The sequence below is a fragment of the Diabrotica virgifera genome, chromosome 3 (assembly GCF_917563875.1).
Source record: "Diabrotica virgifera virgifera chromosome 3, PGI_DIABVI_V3a".
Taxonomy (NCBI): Eukaryota; Metazoa; Arthropoda; class Insecta; order Coleoptera; family Chrysomelidae; genus Diabrotica; species Diabrotica virgifera.
The window spans coordinates 228000279-228023577 of NC_065445.1; the positions used below are offsets into that span (position 1 = coordinate 228000279).

Below are 23299 nucleotides of genomic sequence, written 5' to 3' on the forward strand. Positions count from 1 at the left end.
CACTATGTTTGCTTGAGTTTTCAATGAGGAGGTGCGATCTTACAAAATATGAGTAATATAACGTCAGAACGAGCAGCCCACATAAATACAAATAATAATAAATTACAAATGTTTGGTATTGCGCAATTGAGAGAACATCAAAATGGGTATAAGAGAAGGTGAAAGATGTGATAGAAAAAACAACAGACATAGAGTGGAAATTTGTAGGCCATAACATCAGGCCTAAGGACGATATATGGAACAAACAAGTGCTGTACCGGAGACCCTGGGAATTAAAACGACCCAAAAAAGACAACAGATGACGTGAGCAGATGATTTGAAGGAACATTATGTTCTAATATGGATGAAAATCGCAAGGCAGAGGAAGAATGGAACTCAGGGAAGGTCTGTATCCGAACTTGGATATAAAAGGTGCTTTAAATCGATTAGATATAGAGATCCCGATGTGTATGTCTAATTCGTTATCAGTATAAATGGTATATTACATCTAAAACATGTATCTGGTGTACCTCTATCATTCCTAAACTCAAAGTGGGATTTAGTAATGTCTTTTTTTCTTCATCTTCCGCTTTATAAGCAATTCTGCTTGTTCATTGGCGGATTGATACCTCTATGGAAGGTTGTCACTCCATCTTTTGCTCGGTCGGTCGATACTTCTTCTAGCGATTGGTGATTTATCTCTTGCTATTGTGACCACATGTGTCTCCCCCATTCTGGTTATGTGGTTATTCCATTCTTTTTTTCTATTTAGTGTCCATTCGCTTATACAGTGTACGTTAAATTTTCTTCTAATGTCTTTACTCCTCTTTCGATCTCTCAGCGCATTTCCTGTAATTCTTCTCAAACTCTCATCTCTGCCGTTTCCGATAGTCTTTGTGTTATGGCTATATCGGGTCTTTTTTTTGATGCATATGTCATTATTGGTCTTACACTGGCTTTATAAATTCTTGACTTCATCTCAGTGTTAATATGTCAGTTTCACCATATAGTGTTATTAAGGCATCCTGCCAGTCTATTTGCTCTTTTTGTACTCGATTTCTCACTTCTTTGTCCAGGTCTCCGTAACTTGACAATATAATTCCTAGTAAATAGAAATAGGGAACTTGCACATTTTTTTATTACATAATAATGTTCAATTTTGTATGAAAATGAGATTTCCAAAATTTCACGCTTCAAAAACTCATAATAACTTAGTACAAATTTAAAGTCTTCTGTATTTTAAAATAGTTCAAACGACCTGTGACGTCACATAGTTTAACTATATGGTTCCGTTTATAGTTATATTTAGGTATATTCTTCTTCTTCTTCTTCTTTAGCTTATTGGCCTCCACCTACTTGGGTATTTGGCCAGTTCGTCGTCGCGGAATAAAGGAAAAATATTTATATTCTAATCACATTTATCGTATGTCATTGTAATAATATATACAGTTTGTTGAAATTGGAGTTTGATATAGTTATTACAGGAAAGGAAAGAAGGTTTACTATGGAAAATTAAACCATTTTGTAAAAGTACAAGTTTTCTATGAATAGTTCAAACTTCAAACGATCAAAAACACTTGTGACGTCACATAACTGTATTTTCTACTGACGTTTATAATGTCTAATTTAAAATTATATACAATTTTGTTTACTTTTTTGGTGCAAAACGTAAACATATAACCCAATGACGTCACGACGCGTTTTGGGCTGGCTGGTATAATTTGAATTTTTAATCGTCTTTAGGGGACAAACGAAAGACAAACAAATTTTTTTTTATCTTTGATATCTACATGTTTTAAATTGTGTTCTGTTGTGATTTATAACATTTTTTTCGAATTTAAAATTTTATGCAAGTTCCCTATTAAAATGTAATTCCTAGGAAGTAAATACTTGAGTATTTAACGTCCACTACTTGTTCAATACTGATACATACCATCAGTTTCTATTTTACATCTGATTGGTTCTTTACTGAATACTATTGTTTTAGTTTCCTGAGATGAAATTATCATATTAAATTCTTTTGCTCTTATGTTAAATCTGTGGACTAATCTCTGCAGATTATCTTCATCTTGAGCTATCAGTATTGCGTCTGCGTAGAAGAGTATTTTTACTTTTTTGTTTCCCATTCTATATCCTCTTCCTTTGTTGACGTTTTTGATGATTTCATCCATCACTAATGAGTCTCCCTGTCTTATTCCGCTGCCTATATCTGTAGGTTCTGTAACCTGTCCATCTATTCTGACTTCCATTTTGTTGTTTTGATAGATGTTTTCAATAGTTTTTATGATATCTAGGGGCACTTTTCTATTATACAGAAGATGGATTACATCTTTGAGTCTTACTCTGTCAAATGCTTTCTTTAAGTTAATCAGACATATAAATGCTGGTCTATTATACTCTAGTGATTTCTCAGTAATTTGCTTTATTACGAATATTGCATCTATACACATCCAGTACGAAGACCCTGTTATTCATCTGCTAAACTTATCCTCTGATTCATTCTTCTTCTTCTTCTTCTGATTCTTCTTATGCAATCCACTAATGGATGTTCGCGATCACGTTTGACCATTTTTCTCTAACCCTTGCAGTATGTATTAGGTCTCCTATGTTTCTTAGTCCTGTCCATTGTTTGACATTACGGAGCCATGACATTTTCTTCCTGCCGACTCCCTTCTTCCTTCGATCTTTCCTTCAATTAAGGTTTGCAGAAACTGGTATCTTTCGTTTCTAATTAGGTGCCCCAAATATGCCGTTTTTCTCTGTTTAATTGTGCGTAGAAGTTGTCGTTCTGTAATAATTCTTCTCAGGATTTCTTTATTTGTTATTGGTGCGGTGCAGGGAACTTTAAGGATTCGTCGATAAATCCACATATCAAATGCCTCTAGCTTATTCATTGTGTTTATTTTTAAAGTCCATCCTTTCATGCCACATAGGATTACCGACCATATAGCATTTCGTGAATCTTAGTCTTAGGCTTAGGTCAAAGTCAGAGTTCGTAAAGACGTTTCTGAATTTCATGAATGCACTTTCTATCCGACATTTAATTTCCATATCCGACATCCAGTCTTCACATAGCCAGGTTCCCAGGTACTTAAAATTTCTTACGCGCTCTACATCTTGGTTGTTAAATGCTAGTCTTGTATTTTTATGTTGACATCATTGACGGCTGATTATAAGGAACTTCGTCTTTCTTATGTTGATGCTAAGTCCCATGTTCTCGCTATGTTCTCCAATTTTATTAAAAAGGTTTTGGAGGTCTTCTATATTGTCTGCTGTTAAGACCGAGTCATCCGCATATCCTATATCATTGACCCAGGTACCATTTACTTTGATGCCGCTTTCGCATTCCTCAAGAGTTTCCTGAAGGATACTTTCTGAATATAAATTGAACAGTAATGGGAGGAGAATGCATCCCTGTGTTACACCTCTGAGAATTTTTTGAGCTTGCATTGCTTCATTATCCTCCTTGATGACAGCTGTTTGATTCCAGTAAAGAGCTTCTATGCAACGAATGTCTTTTTGATCTGTCGAGTTGTTTTAGTATATGTACGAGTTTATGATGTACTCGATCGAAGGCTTTTTCATAATCTATAAAGCACAACATGACATCTTTCCTTTGATCGTAGCAGTTCTGAGCTAGCACTTGGGTTGCAACTAGTGCTTCCCTGGTACCCAGGCGTTTTCAAAATCAATATTGTGATCAACCAATCATACAGCTCTTCTGTTCTTCAGCTTTTCAAGTGTTTTTCGAACTTCCTGTGTACTTATATTAACATCTTCATTTGTGGTAATTTCTGGTGAAAAATGAAAGTGCATAATTTTTAGGGATACTTTAGGTGTTTGGCTCATTAGACTGATTATCAGGTAGTCATCACATTTATTTATTGGTAATATAATAATTGTTTAACACATTATTATATAAAAATAACATATAATTATAAATAAAACATAATAAACAAAAATTTGAATAAAATTATTTTTCTTTTGGATGACTCTTCCCTTGACTCTTTTCTATGATTTTGTTCACCAATCTTAGGTTCTCTTGTTGCATAGCGTCCAATGAATAAGCGTTTTGCTAAAAAATTGATATCAGTTGAACAGATGTTTTAAGAAAGGCAGGTCAAAAATATAGTCTAAGAGCTAGTGAACCCTCCGACTAATGGTCGTCCTGTAAGGCTAAAAATTTTTCTAGTGATAATTCATAGCACACCAAGGCTAAAAACCATGACCTGGCAGGCCTCAGCGGTGCACGTGTATCTACCAGGTGAATCAAAAAGTGCAAATTTAGGGGGTAAAATAAACTTTCTCCTGTAAGGTTTAAATTTAAGTATGTGTTTGAGTAAGTCATTTAGAATAAATGTGTACAATGACAGGCGATTCTGAAGAGCATAAGACCTTGCCAGGCGAGGGGAAAGATTATGGGTTTTTCCTTTTGCATCTTTGCATCTCCATTATTCTTTTTGCATCGAACAAATTTTTTTTAGATTTTTTGAATCATTTCAAACAGAAAACGTCTTTTGTGATTTTTCTCTTAAGTTAATAGTTTTTGTTATATGAGCGATTGAAAATTTTGAAAATTGAGAAATCGGCCATTTTTAACCCTAAATCGGACATTTATCTAAAAATTTCAATGTTGCCAAGGTACGTAGATATTCTTTAAATATTGATTGATGAAATCCCGAAGAGTTTTTTGCAGTAAAATATCGAAAACCCCTTTGTTTTTTTAATTGCTAATCAAGCGTGTGCGACACTGTAGTATAAGTGAGGACGTTTGAGTTTGCATAAATTCATTATCTCGAGAATGGGCAAATTTCAAGAGAAATCCTCAGACAGGTCGATTTTTATTTTTGAATTAGGACTTTTTGGCATATATATAATACTAGTGACGTCATCCATCTGGGCGTGATGACGTAATCGATGATTTTTTTAAATAAGAGTAGGGGTTGTGTGATAGCTCGTTTGAAAGGTTATTTAATTCTCTATTCAGCAAAATATGTACATTAACATAATTATTTATACAGGGTGTACAAAAAAATTCTTTTTCTATTTGTCAAATTTAATCAAAGTTAATTTAATAAAAAAAAATTTGTGTACACCCTGTATAAATAATTATGTTAATTTTTATATTAGTGAATAGAAAATTCAATAACCTTTCAAATGAGCCATCACACAACCCCTACTCTCTTTTAAAAAAATCATCGATTACGTCATCACGCTCAGATGGATGACGTCACTAGTATTATATATATATGCCAAAAAGTCCTAATTTAAAAATAAAAATCGACCTGTCTGAGGATTTCTCTTGAAATGTGCCCATTGTCGAGATAATGAATTTATGCAAACTCAATCGTCCTCACTTATACTACAGTGTCGCACCTGCTTGATTAGCAATTAAAAAAACAAAGGGGTTTTCGATACTTTATTGCAAAAAACTCTTTGGGATTTCATCAAACAATGTTTAAAGAATATCTACGTATCTTGGCAACATTGAAATTTTTAGATAAATGTCCGATTTAGGGTTAAAAATGGCCGATTTCGCAATTTTCAAAATTTTCAATCGCTTATATAACAAAAACTATTAACTTGAGAGAAAAATCACTAAAGACGTTTTCTGTTTGGAATGATTGAAAAAACCTAAAAAAAATTTGTTCGTTGCAAAAAGAATAATTTTAGGAAAAACCCCTAATCTTTCCCCTCACCTGGCAAGGTCTTATGCTCTTCAGAATCGCCTGTCATTGTACACAGTTCTTCTGAATGACTTACTCAAACACATACTTAAATTTAAACCTTACAGGAGAAAGTTTATTTTACCCCCTAAATTTACATTTTTCGATTCACCTGGTAGATACACGTGCACCACTGAGGCCTGCCAGGTCATGGTTTTTAACCTTGGTGTGCTATGAATTATCACTAGAAAAATTTCTAGCCTTACAGGACGACCGTTAGTCGGAGGGTTCACTAGCTCTTAGACTAATATATTTCAATGTAAAAAGAGAACATACAAATAAATGCTAAGAGAAAAAACAAAGCAATAAACAGATGTAACAAAAATATAGGACATAAATTAAATCAAATATTCTGTTATCTGAATATGGAACAAGTACTGCCTGTATTGTTGTGAGGTGAACTGGATAGCTATGTATCTAGTTACAGCTGATCACAATCCCGGAAAAAGAGGAGTGATAGAGAAGTAATACTTATATAAAAAAACCAGGGTTCAGCTGGCCCAGTGATAGTACCCTATAAGTGTACATAGGCATATTCTAGAGCTACAGACGAAGGCCACAATGGCGATGAAAGCTGAAAAGCAGACATTTAAAATTCGGCAGAAGTGGCCATAGAATGGGTAGATGATGCTCTTAAGCTGTAGTAAAAGCAAATGGTTTAGAAGAAGAAAAACTCCAAGTAGGTGGTTAAGGCATTGGGCTAACCCCGCTGCTTAGAAATAAACAAAAATGTTACACAACCCAGCAAGAGACCTAAAATAAATTAATCAACAAAAAACGGTGTACGCTATGAAAAAGGATTATAAACTTCGGAACCTGGAATGTACAAGGTTTTATCCCAAAAATAAACGAAGTAATATTTGTAACGACTGCAGCACTGTAGACTAGTACTGCAGACTAAAATTGGACATCACAGTTATAACCGATATGCAATACTAAAAAAGTAACAAAATTATTAGAAGTTTTGTATATTATCCCTAAATTTTGTTGATTTCTATATACAGGGTGTCCAGAAACTCTCCCGGCAAACGGAGACCGGAGACTCCTTAGATAACTTAAAGATAATTTAACTTAATTCATCTAGTCCGAAAATGCTTCCTAAGGGAGCTAGAGCTCTTTAAAAATGGCGTCTTGTAATTAATTTTTTTTAAGCTCCAGAACGTTTACATTTAAGGAAACGAAATCTAGTACGCCTATTTATCTTCCAGAGGTAAATCGATTCCATTATTTGCGAATTTCTAGTACCGGTCATAGATGTCCGTTTTGGGTAGAGCAACGGTTATTTTATCACATAACTTTTTTGCCTTTAACTTTTAGTCATTTTTGATACTGCTTTATTAAATTGTGAGGTATTCTAGTACTGAAAGGTACTCTTGCTTTAAGTCGGTAGGACACACCGTTTTCTAGAAAAATCTATTTGAAAATTTTTCGTTTTACGAATTTGAAAAAAAATTTCAACAAAAACCTGTTTAGAAAAACTAAAATTGGTACGTTTATTTATCTTCCAGAGATAAATCCATTTCCTAAATTGCGAATTTCTAGTAACGGTCATATGCGTCCGTTTTCAGTAGGTCGCCGGTTATTTTATCAGCATACATTTTTACCTTTGATTTTTAAGCATTTTTGACACTTGATTATTATATTATGAGATGTTCTAGTACTAAAAATTACTCTTGACTTAAGTCGGTAAAATACACTTTTTTTTTGATTTTTTTTTCAATTTTTTTTTTCAAATTAAAGCAAGAGTAACTTTTAGTACTAGAATACCTGACAATTTAACAATCTAGTGTCAAAAATGCTTAAAAATTAAAGACAAAAAAGTTATGTGATAAAATATCCGTTGCCCTGCCAAAAACGAATGCCTATGGCCGGTACAATCGATTTATCTCTGGAAGATAAATAGGCGTACCAGTTTTCGTTTTTCTAAATAGAAGCGTTCTAGAGCTATTTAAAAAAACTAATTACCAGACGCCATCTTTAAAGACCTCTAGCTCCCGTAGGAAGCGATTTCGGACTAGATAAATTGGGTTAAATTATCTGAGGAATATCCGGTATTCGTTTGTCGAGAGAGTTTCTGGACACCCTATATAAGTATATAAACTCAAAAACAAGCCATTTCCACTTTTTCTAACTTACCTCCAATTGTTCTGTATACTGCTTATGAATATCTTTATTGGTAGCTGTTGCAAAATTAACTTTTTGCTGAGCTTGCTGTGGAGTAACTCGTGACATACCTATTAGAGAGTTCAGCTTTCGGTTTAGTGTCACTTCTGACACCAGATTTTTCCGAAGTTGATTAGTTTCTTCCAACAGAGCTGCGTTTTCATCGACTAGCCTTACCTTATCGTAACTCAGTAAACTGGTGTTCTTTGTAGCCTAAAAATTAAAAACTTAGATTTAATTTAAGATTTTTTAAAAACATATAATTATGGATTTAGGATCTATTCCTGGGCCTCGATTTTTGACCCTTCGCTTCGTTATCGGACGTATTCGCTTCGTATCTGTTTGGTATACGTAGCGAATACGTTCGATAACGAAGCGAAGGGTCAAAAATCGAGGCCCTGATCCTCTGTCGCTCCGCTCTCGATTTGATAATATCTATTCGATACGATTCAATGCTTAGAGTCTAAGGTTCAGAAACATCATACACATCAAAGAAACATGAAACGTAAAACATGAAACATAAAACGTGAAACACGTTTCATGAAAATAAAACGATGCTAAACAAATAGAAGTCCGCATACCAATGAAACGAGTGTGATTCATGCGTGTAAAACATTTTTACCTTCCGAAGGCGCACACCAAAGAAACATGAAACGTGAAACACGTTTCATGGAAATAAAACACTGCTAAACAAATAGACGTCCGCATATCTATGAAACGAGTGTGATTCATGCTTATGAAACATTTTTATCTTCTTGAAACTTGTTTCATGAAATAGGACATGTTCTATTTTTAGATATCAGTTTCATTGTTTTAGGTAACTAATTAATTACATGCGTAAAATGAATGCCGACCAAGAATTTAATATTGTATTGGATTCTGTGGTGGAGCAGAATGAAGAGTTGTACAATAATTATAACCTGAAGTGGTACTCGAATAGACAATAACAAGAAAATATCGTTTTTTAAACCAGGACCCACAATAAAACAATGTAAATGTTTGAATAATCATCCCATAAAATGATTGAAATTTAGCAAGATGATTATTTAATTCGTTTGCAACCAAATATTATGTACTATGGTTATGATTTTTGGACAGTAATAAAAGAGTTGCCACAACAGCAACGACCTCGTCATCATCACTTTCCATTATTTACTACATATACAAATTTAATTTCTGTTTCCTTGATTAATATATTAGTGTAGGAAACAGAGATTAAACTTCGAAAACTCGACATAAGTCCGGTATTATTTTTTTTCTGGTATATCAAGGGGTGCTTATTATGAGACTAACTTTTTTAAAAGATTTGCCCCGGAACACCCATTTTCATTCCTTTAAAGGGGGTAGGGAAAAATCCTACTCCATCAGTAGGGTTTTTTATAAATACATTTATATATTATGGTTATTGCAACCTCCCTGCGGAAACTACCCCTATCCCTGAAAATAAGTTTGGCGAGCATGTTTTTACGATTTTCTCATTACCTATATATTTTTTTGAAACAACGCTTATACATAATTAAAGACCACTATTTGCTCCACAAATAAGGTCCTATGCATTTTTTTCGTATAAGCAACCGTTACGGCACAGTGGCGCCGCAAACCTCAGAAATGTTTGGCGGGCTGCAGTTTTTGTTTTTTTTTTTCGTCACCTATTCATTTTATTAATAATATACTTATGACAAATAAAAGAACATACTGTCTGCTACATATTATGACCTATATATATATTTAAGTTTCTTTGCGCCTTAAAGCCACAGTGGTGTCCCAGAGTCAATTTTTATATATTTTATTCATTTTCCTTCTTTTTTGGGTGGTTTCGGGTAAAATATGGGGGTGAATTATACACATTTGTAAATAATACTTGTACATGGGTAATCGCTGAAAGTTTTTTTACGTTAGCATAAGCGGTTCAAATGGTATGTAGGGTGAGACAGATAAAGGGCCTATTAGAAATATCTCGAGAACTAAAGGTAATAGAATCATGAAAATTGGAATACAGGGGTTTTGAGGTATGAGCTATTTAATAAAAATATTTTGGTCTCCTTGCTACTTCCGGTTATACCGGAAGTTGATTATAACTTCGTTTTTTTAATGGGACACCCTGTATATTTTTACATTTTTGAATTCTGCTCGATGTCTTCGTTCTTAAAATATGAGGTTTTGTAATATTATATATATATATATATATATATATATATATATATATATATATATATATATATATATATATAGGGTAGTTTAAAAGATAATTACGGTTTTGTATAAATTTTGTAGCAAACTTCACAGCCTGTAGAATTGTACTGATTTGATATCAAAAACTCCATTTATGTTGAAGTAATTTTTAATATAGTCTATTATTATTAAAAATTATTAATATAGCGAAATGTTAAATTTTAGTATACAGGGTTGGTCGTAACTCGGAATGAGTATTTTCTGACTTTTTTTAAATAGAACACCCTGTATTTTTGTATTGTAATGAAATGATATTTTATAGTACTTTTTTATTTCTTAAGCATTCCCTATACCTAACTGCTTTAATTTGTAAGTTACTCATAGTTCTTTAAGCCAAACATTAATTACAACAAAAATTACGTAAAATTATATTAGGTTTGCCGTGAAAATATTCAATCATAAATAATTTTTTGAAAATAAATACATGTTAATCTAGAATGATCCTTAACTGATTAATATTGGATGAGATACCAAAATGCATACGTTGTTAAGATTGTTGGTGCATAAAATATTAATAAAAACCAACCATATTCTACCTAGTTGGCTATGGCTTTGACACTAAACTTGATTTTAATCAAGTTAATTTTAAAAACATTACACATTATATTATTTTTATAGTTCCAGTTGCTTTGTTACCATTACTAATATAAATTTTTGTAATGGGGAACTGATTAGTAAAGTTTTTGTTTTAGGAAATTATAACAAAATGTACTACTAACTACTAGCAATAAGAATTTATCATCTGCAACTCCCTGATAGACGACAACTAAGAAGAGAAACTTTTCAAAGTTTACTAGAATAGTTTCGACGTACTAGACACTTTGATTACGAGAACGTTCATACTAATGTGCAGATTCTCAGTGACTCTAACATTTAATTCATTTTAATCATTTACAATAGGGCTTTTCATTCACAGTCATTTGTTTCGAGCTTCTGTCATGTGTCACATAATATTAATATATCTACGTCGTACGTTATTGGTATTACCAATGATACAAACCGAAGACGTATGGCGTAGATATATTAATATTATGTGACACATGACAGAAGCTCGAAACAAATGACAATCGATGAAAAGCCCTATAGTTTTTGTTCGATCAGATTTCTCGTAATCTAAATGTCCAGTTCGTTGAATCCGCTCTAGTAAATTTTGAAAAGTTTTTCTTTTTGGTTGTCATTTATCATGGAATTGCTGATGATAAATTCTTATTGCTAGTAGCACATATTAATTTGTTATACTCTCTTAAAACAAAAAACATCTAAATCAGTTCCTCATTAGAAAAATTCATATTAGTAATGGTAGCAAAGCAACTGGAACTTCAAAAATAGTAGAATCTTTAAGCAAAGCAATAATGTTTAAACATATTTAGTGTCAAAGTCATAGCCAACTAGACAGAATATTGTTTGTTTTTATTAATATTAAACACACCAACAATTTTAACTACGTAGGTATTTTGATATATCAACCAGTATTAATAACTAAATTAAGGGGCAGTCGAGACTAATGTGTGTTTTTTTCGAAAAATTATTTATGATTGAATATTTTCACAGCAAACCTAATAAAATTCCACGTAATTTTTGTTGCAATTAATCTTTGGCTTAAAGAACTACGAATAACTTACAAACTAAAGCAGTTAGGTATAGGGAATGCTAAAGAAATAAAAAAGTACTATAAAATATCATTTCATTACAATACAAAAATATAGGGTGTTCTATTTAAGAAAACGCAGAAAATACTCATTCCGAGTTTCGACCAACCCTGTATACTAAAATTAAACATTTCAATACATTATTAATTTTTAATAATAATAGACTATATTAAAAATCACATGAACATAAATGGAGTTTTTGATATTAAATCAGTACAATTCTACAGGGTGTGAAGTTTGCTACAAAAATTATAAAAAACTGTAATTATCTTTTAAACTACTCTATATAATATTACAAAACCTCACATTTTAAGAAAGAAGACATCGAGGAGAGTCCGAAAATGTAAAAATATACAGGGTGTCCCATTTAAAAAAACGAAGTTACAATCAACTTCCGATATAACCGGAAGTAGCAAAGAGATCAAAATATTTTCATTAAATATTTCATACCTCAAAACCCCTGTATTCCAATTTTCATGATTCTCTTACCTTTAGTTCTCGAGATATTTCTAATAGGCCCTTTATCTGCCTCACCCTGTATATAAAAAGGAATTTTTTAAAATTTAACACCCTGTAATTAAAAAATGGACATGTAATTTAAATTTACATGTTGCCAGTTTGCATAAAACAATTTTTTTTTGGGAGATCTAGTAGGGAGAATAGTATGCCACATGTTATTTAACAACCTTATTTCTGTGAGATAAAGCCAGTAAACAAGAAGAAATAAACCTCCTATAAAAGATCCAATAAAACTTTATTCTTAATGTAAATTTTACCTGTTCATGTAGTGTAGCCACGGTACGTTCCAAGAAGTCTCTCTGTCGCAAGAATTCGTTCTTGGCCTCTGTGTCTTCTTTCTGTGTCGCTTCGAAGTCTTTATCTGCATTATATTTATGATACATGTCCTGAAATATATACACACATATAACTGCAGGAATTTACGGCAACACTGAGATAACACCAGATAAAAAACACCCTACGGCGATGATTGTCTTAATGAGTAAAACTTGGATAAATAATTTCTGTTGACAAAAACTGCCGACATACTCCAAGTCGTTGTTAAATTGCTGGTGGATTAGTCAAAAGAAACCAACAAAAAATGTAAACCGTTTCCGAGGTAAATCGACTTTTAAGATCTATATCAAGACAAATTCTAAGTTTGAAAAGTGTATATTCTTTAGTAACGTTATTGTTTATTAGGGGAGTGCATATAGATTTTCACTTCGGAAAAAATCAAACAAGATGGAACTTTTTGTAATTTAATTAAGAAATGTTTAATAAACAACATATCAAAAAGTTCTACTCGAGAAGTGGGTGCTTCATTTTTTATTAGACAAATGAACTACGAAATTAGATGTTTTTTTAAATAACTCAGGAAATATAAATTTTAGAAAAAAACTGACTTGACCATTGAAAAATTCAGAAAATTTTACAAAAACAACCTTATATAAAGAATTTTCTAAAATTAAATCTGTATCTTCTATAATTTTTTATTTATAACGCTAAAATCACCCTTCTCACAAACATTGGCGCACTGTAAACTAACGTACGGCGAAGTGCACGGTTGAGTTATTTTAATGTAATTCTTTAACTAATGGATCAAATGAAATTTTACAAATTGAACATGAAAGAAGAATAATTAAGCTATCTTATGGTCGTAATAGAAAGAAATAAAATGTATGGGAATAAGTACGGTGTGGGCGGAAAGTGAGCCTTACATGAATTTTGTTTAAAAATAATACAATTTTTGTAACTAATGTAACTAATACAATTTTTCTTATAAAACTCTTAATTTTGCACACCTTACCTTTCAATTATCTTACTAAATGATGTTTCATTCAAAAAAAATCTCAAAAATTTAATTCAAATGATATGACGTCTCAAAATATGTAACTTTTGAAATCATCGTAGTTTTATAGGATTACCACCACCTTAAGACGGTATTACTCAAGTTTGAACAGATCTTTTACAGTTTTATAAGAGCTTTTTTTAAATCTTAGGATGTAATATTTAAAATGCACTAAATTATTTTACTTTAGAAATGAAATAAACTATTTCTTTTTAAGAAAATTAAGAAAGATAACAAAAATGTAATACAAAAACCAAAAATTACCAGCCAAAAAAATGTTTATACAAAGTGATCAAAACTTTTTTCTATAAAACTTACCTAAAATACATTTAATAATAAGCTTCAACAATAATAAATGTTCAGCAAAAAAAATTTTTTTTAGCTCTTATACAGTATGTCTGCCTAACTTGGAACCTATTGATAACTTTTTTAGTATCAGTTTTACGAAAAAAAAGTTATTCTTTATAAAATATTCTTCATCGCATATAATCTAAGATGCAATCATCAAATATCAAATTGAATTAATGTTATACGAGGTATGTCAAAAAATATGAATTTCACTCAAGAGTAAAGTACCTTTACATTTCACAATATCGAAAATTGTTATTAAGAAAAGTTGTTTGGAATTAAAAAATTAGTTTTAGTGTTCAATTACAGCTTTCTTATTAAAATATTGTGAATAATAAAGACACTTAACTCTTAAGAAAAATTCATATTTTTTACATACCTCGTATACAATTAAAAAATTTAAGAGGATCGGTACGTTTTTTCGGCTGCAATGCTATTCCAATGGGGATTCATTTTTTTCGAATCCTGAGAAAACTAATAAGTATTTTTTAAAAAATTTTAACGCAGAATGAAAGATTACGTTATTAGCGAGGGCCGAAAGTCCCTGACAACTTCTATAATGTTTATTTTAATGAGTTACAGGGGTGAAAAACTAAGAGAAAATTTAGTGTTATTTTTAATTTCAAATATCTCATTCAAAATAAACTTTTTATTTATTCTAAGGGACTTTCGGCCAAGGGCGGATCCAGGACCGATTTTCGGGAGGGGCCATGAACTTTTTTTGGGAGGAGGTACCGGGGGTCGGGGTGTAATTTTTAAAAATTAGGGTTACAATGGTGAGTTTTAAGGCACTTTTCACACACTTTTAATTGCCATAAAGTCATTCAAAACTTATCGTTATTAAAGTATTATTAAAGCCAGTACCGATTCCTACACATTTCTTCAGATCCAAGTGCAGTTCTTTTAACAAGTTTAATACTATTTTTTCCAATACTTCTCCTGTCAGGCCTTGTTCTTCCCCTCTTTCTTGATTTTCACTAATTATTTTTATGATCTCATAAGCGTCAATGAACTTAACCAACCTTCAAGAATATTGTTATTGTGAATGTATCTCAAATTTAGAGAAAGCTGTTTCACATGAGATACGTCGGTCGTTTCGTCAAATATGACAGAGTAATAATTTGCACTTTGAACCTGATTCATTATTTGTTCAATTACTTCTTCACTACAACATGTTATCAATCGATTTGACTGGTGCTACTAATGTATGTCGCTCGGGAGGATGCTGCGGATAGGTGATGTTTAAGAGTTGCTCCTGAAGGCAGGAATATTTTGTCGACCTAAGAACACTATCGACTCTACTATTGGTCGTAGTCTTTCTCTATTTTCTTGTATCTGTTTAGACCTCTGAGAGTATATCTGGTTAATGACTGACTTTTGCGGGTTGAGATAACTTTGTAGAAAATCTAGCTCAACCTGAAGGCACTCATTGTGGTCTGATTGATGGTTTTTCATGGGATTGTATCGCTCCGTCGCCGTCGTTGCCCATTACTTTGGCGAAAGATGTTAAAGGTTTCGTGACAAGGCTTTGGGCTGTCATCCCCTTTATTATGACCATACTTTTCATTAGAAAAATAAAACGCAATACTTGCAAAACAATCGTTTTTAAATGTGCGAAAGTATCAATTAACTCCTTTGTTGTAAGTGCTGGTGATCCAAGTAACGCTTCATTTCTTTTTTGTTCTTTATGTGTACTGAGTATAGAAATTCATACGATTTTGATGGCTGACAAGGTCGTTCTAACCATTGACACTTTGTAAAATTATCAACATTTTGATTTACACAACATCCTAAGTTATTCTTGAAGCTTCCGTTACTGCTTTTATTCAATTCTAGTCCAGAAGATATATTTATCCCCTCTTTTGTACATACATATGTGTTTGAAGCTGAAAACATTTGAACTGCAGATATTGAAACATATTTTTTTATTCTCGGAGGGGGCCATGGCCCCCATGGCCCCCTCCCTGGATCCGCCCTTGCTTTCGGCCCTCGGTAATAATTTAGTCTTTCATTCTGCGTTTAGATTTTTCAAAAATATTTATTGGTTTTTTCAGGAATCGAAAAAAAAATGAACACAATGTCCGTGGTAATATTTTTCAAATCTATCTTTGTCATACAACGCACTTTGTCGAATAGAATATTATCAGTCAGAAACTGACAATCAGTCACAATTTTAAATAATTATTTGACATGAATCGGGAATATTTTTAGTTGTTGATTAAATAATATTGATATATAGTGTATTTGATAAATAATTGACTTAAGAGGTGAACTTTATAAAAAGTTATTTATTGTGTATTATTTATGGAAGATAGGAGCAGAGAATACATCAAGATATATTCTGTGATCCAAGTATTTTGTTGTTAAAGATGTTCAAAATTGTAAGCGTTCCATAGTAACAATATATTATTAAAAAATCACTTTAACACTTTTCCTCTTTTCTCGATTGAGTATTAGTTTTTGTTGTAGGTACATATAAATTATTACAATCACTGAATACATAGCTAGTGAAAAAATTATCACATTTATTAACTGAATTAATAATTTGCAATTATACAAAAAATAACAGTTATACAAGAACATTCAAAAGCCATCTCTTTAAGCTAGTTATGACATTGTCAAGTAGAATGACATTTTAGTAATATATACATATCCATACCAGTGTGAATTTTACTACACCTAATTTGCCATGTAAAGACAGAAAAGGTAGGGATAGCCGAAAAATATTTGCGAATTATATACCCATAGCCTTAATATCTGATGATTCTATCTTATATTTGAGACCAGGGAGAGCATTTTATGAAGAATAACTTTTTTTCGTAAAAGTGATAATAAAATAGTTATCATAATTGCAATAAAATGATGAGTATCCGTAATTTGAGAAAAAATTGAAATTTTTTTTTCCGATTAGAATGATGTAATTGTACATTTAGACATAATTTCTAATTTCAAACAACTTTTCATAATAGCATTTTTTGATATTCTGGGATATAAAGGTATTTTACTCTTTAACGAAATTCATATTTTTGACAAACTCGTATAAAATTGATAAAATTTGATATCTGATGGTTGCGTTTTAGATTTTTGACTATGCAGAGCATTTTATTAAGAATAACTTTTTTTCGTAAAATTGATAATAAAAAAGTTTTCTATGTGGTTTCTAGCTACGCAAACACACTCTATAAGAGCTTGTGTATAACAATTTTCAAATTATAATGCCATATTCGGATTCAGCATAATCAAAAACAAAATAGAAACATATTTAATCAAAGTAAAATGATGAATTTAACGATATTTATTTCTAAAATTATTTAAACAAAACAATTGTTATTGTTTAAACAATTAATAAACAATTAGCGGACAAATCTGCGAGTAGAACTTTTTATTTTAACATGTTAACTTGTTTGAATTTTTCCGAAACAATGGATGTTTTCGTTCTAATTGCACTCCCCTATATGTAGTTTAACATTTTTTTTGCAAAAAGCTAATTAGTATTAAATAAAACGATGTAAATGATGGACATGACCAAAATTTATTTATTCTAAATCTGTGTAAGGTCTGCGGAAAACAAATAGCATAAAAATACAAAATTGACAATATTTTTACATCAGTCTACTCTATTAATAAAAATTAAATTTTAATTGAATTCATAATCAAAAGTTTAATTGAAATATTGTAATGTTATTAACTTCACGTGTTATTTAATTTTATTTAAATAATTATTTTATTTAAATAATTATTTTTTTCCAATATCTATTGATTTTATTCATTTGTTAACTTTCGGTTTTGTTTTATAATTTTTCTTCTAAAATTAGTTGGCTCTCACTTATTTTATCAACTAAGTATTTATTGTACGAAACAGAGGTTCAACCTCGCAAAATGGACACAAGTTCGGTTTTATTTTTTTTTCTGGTATATCAAGGGGTGCTCATTATGAGACTAACTTTTTCTTAAAAAATTTCGCCCCGGAACTCCCCTTTTCGTCCCTTTAAAGGAGGTAACTTGTGGTTTTTGAGAAACGTAGCCCTTCCTGTACGTTTAACAAAAAAATACTTAATAGTAAAATGAAGAGGACTATATTTCCTACTATTTATTTTCCAACAGCATATATCTATCACCCACCGTTTAGCGGTGGTGGCGCCCCAAAGTTGCAAAGTTTTTAAAAAAGATCTTTAAAAAAAATATTTTTCCCTAACTGTAATGAAAATTAAGAAGAAACACAATGAAACAATTACGGGGTGTTTTTTATACATTTTAAAAAAACCCTTTTTTATACCATCTGAACCGCCTATGCTATAGTAAAAAAACTTTCAGCGATTAATTATCCATGTACTGGTGTTATTGACAAAATTTTATAATGCACCCCCATTTTTTCCGGAATCACCCCAAAAAAAGGAGAATTAATAAAGAAAGTGATTTTCTTGGAATTCTTCGCACACCATGCTCTTTATTAAAATGCTTCATATATCATTTTATGCACGTTCTTATTACCCATGCATGGACAACAAAAGCGATTTCTTAATGCAACCCCTGTAGCCAAAAAAAAATAAATAAAGGGGGGTTAAAAATTATTTTTTTTGCTCTTTGACCCATATGGACATATGCTCCATCAATAGGGTTTTTCATAAATATATATATATGATTATTGCAACATCCCTGTGGAAGCTACCCCTATACTTGAAATAATCTGCAGAAACTACCCCTGTTTACGATTTAAATTAATTTGTTATATTTTATTTAATATTTACTTAAATCCCGCTGCGACGGGCCTGGACTGTTTTTGTTACAACATATAGATCCAAAATCTAGTGCCGAACCAGCCGGTTTTCATATATTCCTATTTTTATGTATAATGACTTGGCCTCGAGACTGTGAAGAATAAACACGTTCTTTGTCACGCATTTGTAAAATTGTACAGTAGTCAGTTCTTAAATAAATTCGTAAAACTGTTATCTACGTTATTGTCACTCAACTGAAGTGTACGAGATTTATTCTCATCAACCAATGGTCCTTCGAGCCGGATAGTGCATAAGATTATTGAAATTCAGCGTCAATAATAAATTACCAGTTTAAATTTTATTATTACCAGTAAATTCAGTCAGCCAGTTCAAGACGGCATATCATCACGGTAAAAGTTAGTGAAATCTTCGATCAACAACGAGCAGGTTTTGGAAGAAGTTTGTTTGCCGCTGTACAAAATGTGAGTTTTTCCTTTTTATTGATTTATTCCTATTCTAACCAATATTTTTAAATATTTCGTTATCTCTCGCTTTGTGTGAGCCAGTTTTTATTCTTTATATTTAATGATATTTGAACTTTATATTTTAAATGAGTATGACAATTTTATTTGTAATAAACTGAAACCTGAATTATTTTAACATTAGAATCGGTTTTTTGGTATAAATTGTTTTCATTTAATTAATAATATTTGAATTATTTCGGAATAGGATTGATTTTAAGCATAAATTTCATTCATTTAATTAAAATAAAATGTCGGAATCAAAAGAAACGAAAGAATCCGAAAGGTTGCGTAAAAGTAGGGAATCTGTTAGAAATCGTCTCGATACCTTCGCAAAATACATTGATAAAATAGCTATACCGGGGTCGTCGGATAATTTGCCGGTCACCGAACTTTCAGTCAGATTAGATCGGGCTGAAACAATAATAGAGGAATTTGAAGTTGTTCAGGGTAAAATAGACGCGTTAGTAGATGATGTATCAGATGAAATAAAATATCGTGAAGATTTTGAAAATGTTTATTTTTCTACTATAGCAAAGGCAAAAGAGCTTCTGCAGCCTAAGCCTATTATATCTAGCAACGAAAATGCAAATCAAAGTTCAGTTTCTGATCGTAATAGCTCATTCAATTCAGGGATAAAGCTCCCAACCCTTCATTTGCGTCAATTTAGCGGGAACTATTCAACCTGGTTAGATTATCATGATTGCTTCGATACAATAATCGTTAAAAATAATGATATAAGTGACATTCAGAAGTTTCATTATTTAAAATCATCCCTATCGGGAGCACCTGAAAAGATAATAAATTCTATTAAGGTTTCTGCAGCTAATTTTACAGTAGCGTGGAAGCTTCTTTGTGACAGGTATTCTAATGAACTTTTACTAATCCATAATCACATCAAGTCCATTTTTAATCTAAAGGTAGTTAATCGTGACAGTTCTAAGTGTCTCCAACATCTAATTGATGGATTAACTAATAATCTGCGATCTCTAGAATCCTTAGGGGAGCCAGTAAGCACTTGGGACTCAATCATAATTTTTATAATTCTAGAAAAACTTGATCCTGAAACTGTCAAAGATTGGGACAAGGAGAGTCGAGGTAATACCCCTACGTCGGTAAAGCCTACTCTCGACGATCTTCTAAAATTCTTGCAGCATCGAGCTGATACTTTAGAAAAGTTCGAAGCAAGATCTATCAAGGGAGGTTCTAGTTCCAAAGATCATTCTCATTCTTCATCTCATAGGTCTAAAACTCATACAAGTCAATCATTCGTCAATAATGGAGCTTCTTCAGATCTGTGTCCACATTGTAATGGTCCTCATAAAATGTCAACTTGTACTTCTTTTCAAAATTTAGATGTGCATGCGCGCATGCGTGAGGTCAAAAGGGTACGAGCGTGTTTTAATTGTTTATTCATAGGACATCAAAATACCAGTTGCAAGTATGGTAAGTGCAAGAAATGTGGGAAGAAGCATCATACGCTTCTCCACGTTAATGCAGAAAACAGCAATTCTCCAAATGATACTCAATCCGTTTCTTCGGATAATCAAACTCCACAAACATTGTCATGTCATGCAGTTCAGAATTCGTTTGCACTGCTGTCAACTGTCACAGTCCAAATTCCAGATCGGTCTGGAGTTAAACATAATTGTAGAGCCCTTCTAGACAGTGGTTCTCAGTCACATTTTGTCACTTATAGTCTGTTTTCCAAATTGGGTCTCTCCAAGGAACCTGCCGACATTTCAGTGGTCGGTGTCACTCAAATATCTTCAAGGATAAAGCACAAGAGTAAGTTGTCAGTATATTCGTTATATTCTTCTTTTTCGACAACCTTAAACTGTCTTGTTACTTCTTCAATTTGTGGTCATGTTCCAAGTATTCCGACCGACGTAGACTCTGTCTCTATTCCATCGAATATTCGCTTGTCTGATCCAAATTTCAACATTCCTTCCGGCATAGATCTTCTCATAGGTGTAGAGCTTTTCTGGGATCTTCTGTGCGTTGGACAAATCAAATTGGGTCCTCAGAAACCCATTTTACAAAAAACCAAATTTGGCTGGGTAATTTCTGGCCCACTGCCCAAAAAGTATGATCATCAAATCGTCACTTGCAATTTCGCACAGCAGAATGAATGTCATCATCTATCAAGATTCTGGGAAATAGAAGAGTGTCCACTTCTCCCACCTCTTTCAAAGGAGGAAATAGAGTGCGAGGAACACTTTAAATCGACTCATAAAAGAAATTCGGATGGTCGTTTTGTAGTCAGTCTTCCATTAAAGAATTCGACTGATACTCTGGGTGAATCTAGGAGCAGAGCTGGAAAGATATTCTTTAATCTAGAACGAAAACTTCAGAATAATCCTATCATGAAAGATATGTATGTTTCATTTATGGACGAATATATTTCAGTGGGTCATATGTCTAAGGTTGAGGAGCCTACAGACCAAGCTCACTTCTATCTTCCACACCATGGAGTCCTTAAGGAGAATAGTCTCACTACTCAGCTGCGTGTAGTGTTCGATGGTTCTTGCCCTACGACTTCAGGTGTTTCAGTTAACGATCTTCAAATGGTCGGACCAGTCGTCCAAAATGATCTTATATCAATTCTATTTCGATTTAGGCAACACACTTATGTGGCTTCTGCTGACATCGCCAAAATGTATCGACAAATTCTCGTTTGTCCTTCTGAACGAAACCTCCAGCTAATTCTATGGAGACGGGATCCTCAGGAGCCTTTGCAAACTTATTCTCTGAACACGGTAACTTACGGCACTGCCTCTGCCAGCTTTCTTGCTACAAGATGCCTGCTTCAATTATCTTATGAAAATTCTGAGCAGTATCCTCAAGCTGCAAAGATTATTAAAAATGATTTCTACATGGATGACCTCCTGACGGGGTCTGATTCAGCCTCAGAGCTTCTTCAACATTGTCAAGAAATTAATCATATATTATCAAAAGGTTGTTTCCCTCTTCGAAAGTGGGTTTCGAACGACCCTTCACTTCTTACAGATATTCAGGATTCTTTGGTCCCTTCAGATCTTTCTTTCTCGCTAGGTTCTTTTGAAATTACAAGAACTCTGGGACTGCAGTGGTGTCCAAAATCCGACCTTCTTCAGTATCATATATCCTCTGACATTCTTCCTAGAATGGTTACTAAAAGGTCTATACTTTCTGGGATAGCCCATATATTCGATCCTCTTGGTCTTCTTAGCGCCACAATTATCATTGTAAAAATTTTAATGCAACGGCTATGGTTGGAAGGCTTGGAGTGGGATCAAGCTGTACCTCTAGACATCCACACGAAGTGGCTTTCATTTCGGAATCAGCTCTGCCATTTAAACAATTTAAGAATTCCTAGACATGCTATCATTGCAAATGCTTCAACTATTGAACTGCATGGCTTCTCTGACGCTAGCGAAGCTGCATATGGTGGCGTTATTTATATTCGAAGTATTGATCACCAAGGTAATATATCGGTTCGTCTCTTTTGTGCCAAGACAAGAGTATCTCCTTTAAAAAAAATTAGCCTTCCTCGATTGGAACTTTGTGGAGCCTTGATATTGTCACGGCTCGTGAAGAAAGTCACAGAATCGCTCAGTCCTCAATTTCATGATATTGTTCTTTGGACAGATTCCACTATCGTCCTAGGGTGGATCAGAACCTCGCCACATCTTTTTAAAACATTCGTGGCTAATAGAGTGTCTGAAATTCAATCCAGCACTTCGTCTAGCGCTTGGAGACATGTCGGTACCAAGGATAATCCTGCGGATTTATTGTCCCGAGGTGTGGAACCCAGTCGACTTATGTCATCAAAAATTTGGTGGCACGGTGCTCCCAGCCTCATGGAATCTCCTGGTAGTTGACCGGTCCTAATCATTCAGCCTGAGCAAGATCTTCCGGAGACTAAGAAAGTTACTCATTCTTTGGTCACAAGTTTCGTGCAATCCTTTCCATTCCAGAATTACAGCAATTTCTCGTTTCTCACAAGAGTCATTGCTCGTTGTTTGCGTCTGTTCCGAAATAGTTCAGGGTCAAGATGCAGAGTTTCCGATCCTCTAACCACCATACAGCTTCAAGCCTCTGTCATATGTATTGCGAAGTTGGTTCAAGCAGA

The 23299-nt window shown here is 32.8% G+C and overlaps 1 protein-coding gene across 1 annotated transcript in view; it reads right to left on the reverse strand.

Moving 5' to 3' along the window:
- Window positions 1-3852: 3852 nt before the first annotated feature.
- Window positions 3853-23299, reverse strand: part of LOC126881566 (cilia- and flagella-associated protein 57) — a 141448-nt gene continuing 122001 nt past the window's right edge. Inside the window, exons 14-16 of the mRNA XM_050645890.1 lie at window positions 12526-12654; window positions 7842-8081; window positions 3853-4054 (exon numbers count right to left, since the gene is read on the reverse strand). Of these exons, the coding sequence (XP_050501847.1) occupies window positions 3953-4054; window positions 7842-8081; window positions 12526-12654 (471 nt within the window). The 3' untranslated portion in view covers window positions 3853-3952. The remainder of the gene's footprint in view (window positions 4055-7841; window positions 8082-12525; window positions 12655-23299) is intronic.